An 8,699-nucleotide genomic window follows, 5' to 3' on the forward strand; every position below is an offset into this window, starting at 1 on the left:
TACTTCCTAGACAAATCAGTGCACATCATAGCAATGGCCAAGCTCAAACCTGTGTGCCTCGCATTTTCTAAGAGATGCAGTCTTGACCAATGAATCGCACAGAGAGGTTGACGTTCAGTTCAAAAAGCCACTTCTATGAGATATTTCTCCATGGCAAACAATTTTTGGCCATTGCTTTAAACATGTGATAACCAAAAAAAAAAAAGTCATTTGGATATTGTATTCCTTTAAAGGACTGGGACATGAGCTGCCTTGTGGTTCAGAAGACATGATGCCTTTTCTCTTTTTACCGTTTACACAATTAAGAGGAACAAAACCTACAAAGCCATGGTGCAGAAGTTGTGATTATGAACATGTGACTTTTACAGTACAAAAAGTGACCCGAGCCAATCAGGAGCAGCCCATGTATAAAGAAGGTTGGCATTGTGAAGGCTGCCATTTTGCTAACAAAACTGCATTTCAAATTTTTAGGGAGAAAAATCCTAGGTTGCCATTACCCAATAACAATATCTAAAAACCCACTCTATTCTTTTAATGAAAACCAATCAACTTTTTTTTAATGCATATTTTTAGTCTTCATTCAGAATAAAACACAAAGTACAAGGAATAAAACAGAGACAATTTTTGCTTCTTCTCAGCAATAGTGCAATTAGCTACCGTACCGTAACCATATTAAAATTCACTGAGAAGAGCAGTTTACAACATTAACATATGTACATTAATATACAAATTCACATTATGAACATAAAAATACATTGCAAATCTGCTCATTTTTTCCTTAAACAAGTGTGCATTTCAAATGCATTTTTTAAAAATTTTGACTATATACATGAAACTTGCATTGGGCAAATAAAATTCTAAAACAGCCATCAAAGTCGTTTTAAATTTGATTTGCTCTTTTTACTCCCTGCTAATATCACAGGCTTGATCGATTTTCCGGTTGTACAGTTTGAAGATGGATGGTATTCACGAAAACATTTTGTGCAGAGGTCAAAACCACAACCTGATCGAGTGCATGTCGCCCTTTGCAGACAGGAATCAAACTTGGCAGGGAAACTGCAGCGACGACAGGCCTTGAGGCCTTCTCCATGCTTTAATGTGCTGGCAGTCTGCAAAACAAAACGTACATATTAGGAATTGTTTCAGTGCCGATTGGCTTTTGATTAACTTCAAGTTTAACTTGCTCACTATACGCCCAATCATTTATAAAATGTTCCTTTTTATTACTTCAAAACATTGCAGCACATAGATACTTGCTTTCTAATCTAAGAGGGCTGTCATCTGGTTAGCTAATATCTTAAAGAGGCCAAGTGATTGAAGATTTCCCTTAAAACTTCATGTGAAGCATTTCAAGTGTCAAATTTGAGGTATAACAAAGTTTTTTTTTTTTTAATTTACATAATATTCTACATCTACTATACACTATTCAGTAAGTCAAGCTAGACACTAACGTTATGTTAAACTGCAAAAAAAAAAAAAAAAAAAAAGCAATTTACCAGTTTGCAAAAACACTATTCAACAAAATATAGGAGTAAACAATTTTTCCATTCTAGTTGTTCCCGACTCCTTTGAATTTCCTAAAATTTATTAACATTCCTAGTGTGGAAGCATATTCCATACATCAAATCCCACAATTTAAAAGTCACACTGATTGGCAACTACATTACTCCATCATGCACAAGATTCAACGCTGCAAAGGGCTGACTAAGGCTCTCTGAAAACAAATACAAAAGTAATGGGAAACAAGGATGTCACAAGAACAGATTGTTACCAAATCAATGCCAAACTTCTGAATAATGTACTTTAACTGTACTTTAACTCTTCACAATATCACCAGTACCAAATGAAAGCCTTTACTGCACTCCTACATTACTGAAAATGGACAAAGTACTCAGGGGAACACAAGAATACGCAAGAAAAAAAAAAAAAGTAAAAAGTAAAATCTACAATAAAAAATGGCTCCCACTGGTGAGGGTTACGACACAGCACAGCATCACATTTCAAACAAAAACAGCACAAGTTGTTTTGTGTTTGAGTCAGGAAGACTTTGGTGCATGAATCATGCTTATTAATAATAAAAAAAATTTAAACACACACAGGCTTTCATTGACACTTATTCCATTACAGAGCAAGTCCAAAGGTAGATCCATGCGTGCTTTAACAGTTATGTCACCAATTAGAGGCGATTATCAGTTTAAATTGAAACATTAAAAAGTTGTAAGAGGAGACAAAATGATGGCAAGACAAATCACTTAAGTGTGTCCTACATAGTTCCTAAAAAAAGGATAGAGCCGTCACATTCATTCTTTTATTGCACTGAGCATGTCTCAAGATTTCAGTTTAAGACTCTATCCATTTTCTAACCAGTTTAGGGTCATGGGGGCAGTGGTAACTGCGGTAGCAAGTAAAAAAACAAGGCAAGTGGTTATCTCCTCGTGTGCACTTATGATGAAATCAGTGGCTACAATACATACCAAAATAAAATGCGCTTAATGTTTTGAAGCTCAAGGCACTACAATTATACCCGTTAGCATAATGGGAAAAGAGCAGATTTCTTTGCCAAATATGAATATGCCAATGCTAAATTTGGGCAGTTTTTTTTTAAGCCAAACAAATGTTTCAGTACAACTCATAAAAACAAGAACAAGCATACACTAACATTTATAGTTTGCATGTGTGATTTAAAGGTAATTTCTTTTTATATGGGCTTGTATGTCGCCTGTAACAGTGATCCAACCCCTTCAATAATATGACCCAGAGTGCTGTGCAGTTGACGCCAACAGGAAGCTGTGAAGAATCCATATGCTTTAAATAGTGCTGTGCTTAACTATTGGCATTGGGAACAAGTTAGCAAAGGCATCAGGAAAATGGGATTAAGTGGTGGGCGTTGGTTTGGAAGTAGCATTCACTTCAAGACAAGGGAGATCATGCTATTGAATCTGTGAGCATGCCTTCGTGAAATCATTCATAATCAGCAAGAAAGGTTGCTGTTCAATCCTAAGCAAAACCTAATTGGTCAATTGAATTTTAACAATATCACCTACCTGTTTTAAAAAATGTTAGCAGTTGTGAAGCTTGTTCCCTTACAGTATATGCACACACACAACCCAGATACACAGTAACACGTTCATCTCGGTCATTTCCCTTCTGGCATCAGATCAGAAACAGACGAGGGATTTCACTAGGAAACAGCTAAACAATTTACTGTCTATACTCTGCTTCTGTTTATTTCCACCTTAATTTCATTACATCGCTAACGCACTGCCTCTTTGGTAAACACTAAAAAAAGCATACTGTTAATTTGTTATAAAGATGTTACATTTCTATTCCCATCATGGGACCAGACATACCATCACCAAAGAAATTTTCATAGTATTGATGAGGAATGTGAATGAAAGCCATTTGTTGATAAATACTTGTTTAGATGGCAAGGCAAAATGACAAAATACATCTTAAAGCATTTGCACGTTGAAGGAGCTTACCTGGCAAAAGGAGTTAAATTTGCTACACTGAGAATCCAGTTTGCCATTTTGGTCTATCTTTCTTGGAGTTGATGAAACAGGTGTTGAAGCCAATGCCTGCATACAAGATAGTACTTCTCTGGAGCATCCTTTCACTGCCCTAGTAAATTCTTCCATACCATTTAAAGTATATTTCTAAAATTGAACAATGAGATAAGAACAATTTAAGACTTTATCTTCAATGAAAACTAAATTTAACATAATCTAATAATGTGTAAGCATCACTTATCCACACTTTGTACATCAAATGATGCACTCACGTTATACTGTCCATTTTGCCCCCTCTATCTAATTAATATATATCTCTCTCTCTATATTTTATATATATATATATATATATATATATATATATATATATATATATATATATATATATATATATATATATATATATATAATATAGATATATATCTATACACATATCTATACACACACATACATACATCTATATCTATATATACACTCCAATACGAGTCTACTACTTTCCATCTCAACCACTTTGGAAACAGGATGAAGCCACAGATCATAGGCTGCCAATTTCCCATCAGCACAGGGACCACTGTTCTGAGCTGCTCAGGGAAAGGATGCAGGACTGAAACAACCAATAAAGTGGATTGTTTGGGAAAAGGTGTTTCAAGCACTTCATTATCATTGTGTAACACAACGAAATTACTTTTTGTGATTGTGTGTTTGGCACATACTTAAAAATCTACTTTCTGTTATCTGGGACTATCAGTTCAGAAGAGGAACATGCCAAAGCTTTCAGGATGGCTAGTTTGGGGAATTTGTGTTGTGTGTGAAAAGCAACTGATTGACAGCTTAAGTGTAAATGCACCCAGAAATCTTGTTTCAAACTGTGCATAGACATGAATGAAAATCTACCACAATTATGGACAGCATTAAAATTAAATAAGTAATCCTTCAATATACCTCATTACACCATTCAGTGGAAAGCCAAATGCATATCTACACTGCGAGAGCATTATTAATGATAAAACGTCTGTACCATTTTACAAAAAATTTGTATTCTGAATACAACATTTTGAATGTGTCATTAGCAGGACTACACTATAAGACCTCTATTCATCAACTGTAGTAACTAAAACCAAAATATCAAAAAAAAAAAAAAAAAAAAAAAACTTTAGTCATTACTGTCAAATAAAAAGTGTTACCTCAAGTTTGTCTGCTGCGACAAAGTAGCGCTCTGCTGTGCGTTTGTCACCCAGGATTATTTTTTTCCAGGTCCTGCTAACTAGCACACACCTGTGGAAAGAAACGAATACCACAATTAGATTTAAGTTTTATTCTAGGAACTTAAAACTTAACTCAGTTATAATTATTAGACAAAAGTTTAGACTTAAGAAGAACCAGGGACTATTAGAAAGTATATTTAAAATATGCCAAACTAAATCACACTCCGTCTCAACTCAAACAACTGTATAAAAATGGAGAACACACCACTGTACTGAAATCATGAAACTATGAATTAAAAAGACTAAAACACTATTTAAATGAAAACATGTGTACCAGTTGGAAATATAATTTGTAACAAAAACTACATCGAGCAGTAAACAAAACAGGCTGTTTTATGTGTATTTGTATGTGGTTTTTGGCATCTGTACCATCATGCTTTTCTTTTTTTCAACATAAATGAGGAATTAATGCAATGGCAGCCCAGTGAACTTTTACTTTTGGAGAAATCTTTGGAAAGCAATACTGGGAGCAATATTTAAAGTAGAGGCGCCAAGGTTTGTTTTCTGGATGGATGGAAGATGGGTGGTGAAGGGAAAAAGGGGTTCCTGGTAGAGTGGCGATCAACTTTTTTTTCTGTAAGAGAATCAATAATGAGGATGTAGGAAAACTACTACATAAAATGGATTTAATGGCATTGTGAAGATCCTTCTTCCTACATGACTGTGGACATAGGTGAATGCTAAGCAGTGGGCCTGCAGCCGTGCCAGGATTACTTTTATTTCCTTTGACACTTTACACTTCCAAATGGATGGATTCCTTAAACACATCTATTGCAGTATTTATCCTGTTTTAGTATTTGTCGGGTGTCCTGTGTCATTTGTGTGTTGATTGTCTGCAACTCTGTATTAAGAAATAAGGAAAGAGAGAAAACTTACTGGATGAGGTCTTCACCGTCAAGAAGCATTAATATTTTCCCTAAAAGGTGTTTCATGCCCCTTTGCAAAAGTTCTTTTAAAATGTCGACATGATCGAGTCCAATGCTTCTTCCAATTACGTTACGTAGATTGAATTTGTCAGCAATTTTGTCAACACAAGTCCAGTCAAATTTTTTACATTTTCTATGTGTGGACATCAGTTCAGTACATACTTCATGTGCAAACTTAACACAAGGTAGACTACCCATATTAGAAATCGCCTCCGTTTGTTTCTCAGTTGAGCTGCTCAGTTCAGGTGGCACATGAAAATCAGACTGGATTTCACTTTGTTCTGAATAAGCATCATGAGTCTCCAAGTCAAATATGATGCTGTTTTGACTATCCGTGTAAGACAAGTAACCGCTTTCTTCAAGGGTCCCATCTAGCAATGGAGGCTCATTTTTACACTCTTTGAAACTAGCAGCTTTCACATTTTCTTTATTATGAACTGGCTCAGGATCGGTCTTACAAGAATTCTGGCCCTCATTACATGGTAGCATCTTCAGTAGTTGACACGGACTTTCTTCTTTTGCTGATTTCGTTTCATTTTCCATCACAGATTTTACTTTAATGTTGGCACCAGTAGCATTTGAAAAGCAGAGGGCTGGTTGCTTCTGGGAGGTATAATGGCACTTCATTGTAAAATACTTTAAAAGTATCACCCACTCGCTGAGTGACTTCTCTGTGCTGTAAAACAGAAAAAAAATAAATAAAAATGAAGATTTAAGTTACAATCGATTCTTAAAGTGCCCAATTCAGCTCAGGATTGCAGAGAACATGGTGCCTATTCTAGCAGCATCAAGCGCAGGATGGGAAACAGCCCTATAGAGGGCATCAGTCAAAGAACATACAGTTTTATCTAGCCACTTAGCAATTGCCATTTAATGCAAACGGGTCTTTGAGGTAAAGGAACAATGTTCAAATTTCAAGCAGACAGAATTGCAGACTAGGAAGGTGCACAGAAAAAAGGTGCTCCTGGCACCTCTGAACCATTTTTATTAAGGTTATAAGATACAAAAGTGTGGTTACATAATGAAACACCTTAAAAAAAACACACTAATATCTACAACCAGTTATAAATACAAATTAAGTTCTGGAGGTGTTGTATATCCTGTTGTTACTGCACAGAACTGCCATTAGCACATAGCAATGCACCCTGCAGAAGAACAGATACAATATTTCAAACACATTTAACCAAGTTAATGGGTCAGTATTAGCAAGGGATTGGTTTATTTAATGGCAGTAATTTCTATACTACTAATCGAATTCATTTTGCTATTCCAAGACAATGGACAGAGTGTTTATCCCAAAAATATGGAGGAGGCATATTGAAGTCGAGTTAATTGAAGGTTAGAAATGAAATTAGAACACACATTTTGGCAGCGTGTGAGAACATCAAACTACACTGCCAGTGCCCAGAAACAGGAATCAAACTCATGATGATGACACAGCAATGGTAATCACTAGACACATGCAGCCCCAAACCCAAACTTGTGTTAATTTTTAATTCCTACATTCAGAGACCAAATACATGACTACAAGTACACTAATTTAGCAAATCTCAGTTAAAAGCGGAAACAAACAAACAAAAAAGGTTCTAATGAAAACTATTGAGATCAGACGTACAATTAAAAAGTTAGGTTCAATTCCTGGGGCCTGTTTAAAGAGAATTCAAGAACAGCAGTGCATCTTTGCCACGCTTGCCAGTCAAAATAATCTGCAACACATTGATAAACTGAACAGGAGCGCCTTTGGTTATTTTCCCGAATGAAAGACCCAAATACACACCATTGTTAACATTTTAAATTATTTGTGCTAACCGGACAGAAATTTGTTTTAATTATACCGTCTGGTTCAATGTTACAGGAATTAAAACATTCACTGGGCTTTTCACGTTTTAGGAGTTAAGCTAGATTAATGTCTCAAAAGCTATAAATAAAAATTGTACCACTTAAAAATACGTTTATTCTTTCTTACCCATTTCATAGGCGATAAAGGAAACATCTCTACAACAGTAGCTCGGACCTATGCAATGGCCTCCCCGAGGGCGTTTGAAAGTACAAAAAAAGTTTTAGCCTTGATGCGAGTACCTTCAAATAAACAGAGTAAAATAAATCTTGCGAGTTGTACGTGTTTATTTTGCTGTTGATAAATTTAACACGCTTCTTCATAAAGTATCGTTTATGCGCATCTTCTGTCAACTTCTCCAAATCGTGAGACACACGCTCGCGGCCTGTGCCTGACCCGTCACGTTAGCGCGCCGTACTGAAATAAGTCCCCGCGCGCAATTAATCCACGGTGCGTGGAAGGAACAAAAGTTCCTAACCTCAAGACAACGACTGGCGCAAGAAAAGTGAAGTTTAGGACGGAAAATGTGGTTGAAGACAGCTGGATATTTTTCAAAGCTAAAATATATTAGACTATCTTTAAATCAAGCGCCTAACATAATCTAGTAGCTGTTGCGTTTAAAAGCAGACCTTTCCTCAATGATCTGTAAGAGGTTTCATTTATAAGTGACAATCTTAAAGGGTGAACATTTCACCAGCAGAAGGTTCAACAATAAAAAAGACCGATCGGGGGGCCTGAGGGCATTCGCGCGCAAACTCACATACACGGAGCCATCCGCCCAGTTGAATAATTTAATTCACACTTAAATAAAATAAAGAAATTATAGGTGTAAGATACTCACATCTATCTATAATATTAGCGGATCCACATTTTCAAGAATTACGTACTGAGTGTAATGTGTGGGAAAACAACTTGCATTCCGAGGACTCGTATTCATTTTTAAACCTGCTTTTAATAATAATTCTCTTCGCACATTTTCGTGAAACACACCCGCACACATACAACGTTGCAAATAATTACTTACTTTTAAAAACAAAACCCGTCGCGAATAAAATGCCCCCAAAAGCTGCTCGTAGATGAAACCAAGGCTTAGGTAAGAAACATACTGCCGCCACTCTCAACCCGCTGAGTTTAAATTTCGCTCTCTATCTCCAGCCAATGG

General features: G+C 36.1%; 1 protein-coding gene across 3 annotated transcripts; it reads right to left on the bottom strand.

The window, feature by feature from the left end:
* Window positions 1–532: 532 nt before the first annotated feature.
* On the bottom strand, window positions 533–8,699 carry fbxo5 (F-box protein 5). Of its 3 annotated transcripts, none has more exons than XM_039748207.1 (5): window positions 8,379–8,518; window positions 5,651–6,376; window positions 4,694–4,784; window positions 3,483–3,656; window positions 533–1,109 (listed from the first exon to the last, which is right to left on the bottom strand). In XM_039748207.1, exons 2-5 carry the CDS (start codon window positions 6,325–6,327, stop codon window positions 870–872), a joined length of 1,182 nt encoding a protein of 393 aa, XP_039604141.1. In that variant the 5' UTR covers window positions 6,328–6,376; window positions 8,379–8,518; the 3' UTR covers window positions 533–869. The 3 variants fall into 3 exon arrangements, with proteins under 3 accessions (XP_039604141.1, XP_039604139.1, XP_039604140.1); XM_039748205.1 differs by lacking the exon at window positions 8,379–8,518 and adding an exon at window positions 8,562–8,699 and having other exon boundaries at window positions 534–1,109; XM_039748206.1 differs by lacking the exon at window positions 8,379–8,518 and having other exon boundaries at window positions 534–1,109; window positions 5,651–6,411.

The sequence above is a fragment of the Polypterus senegalus genome, chromosome 3 (genome assembly GCF_016835505.1).
Source record: "Polypterus senegalus isolate Bchr_013 chromosome 3, ASM1683550v1, whole genome shotgun sequence".
Classification (NCBI taxonomy): Eukaryota; Metazoa; Chordata; class Cladistia; order Polypteriformes; family Polypteridae; genus Polypterus; species Polypterus senegalus.

Excerpts from the sequence above, each read along its gene's own strand:
- fbxo5 (XM_039748207.1), bottom strand. The coding sequence starts at position 6,327 with ATGAAGTGCCATTATACCTCCCAGAAGCAACCAGCCCTCTGCTTTTCA. Across the intron at positions 3,657-4,693 it reads TCGCAGCAGACAAACTTGAG|AAATATACTTTAAATGGTAT; the intron begins GTAACACTTTTT and ends GTTCAATTTTAG. Across the intron at positions 1,110-3,482 it reads AATTTAACTCCTTTTGCCAG|ACTGCCAGCACATTAAAGCA; the intron begins GTAAGCTCCTTC and ends TTTGTTTTGCAG.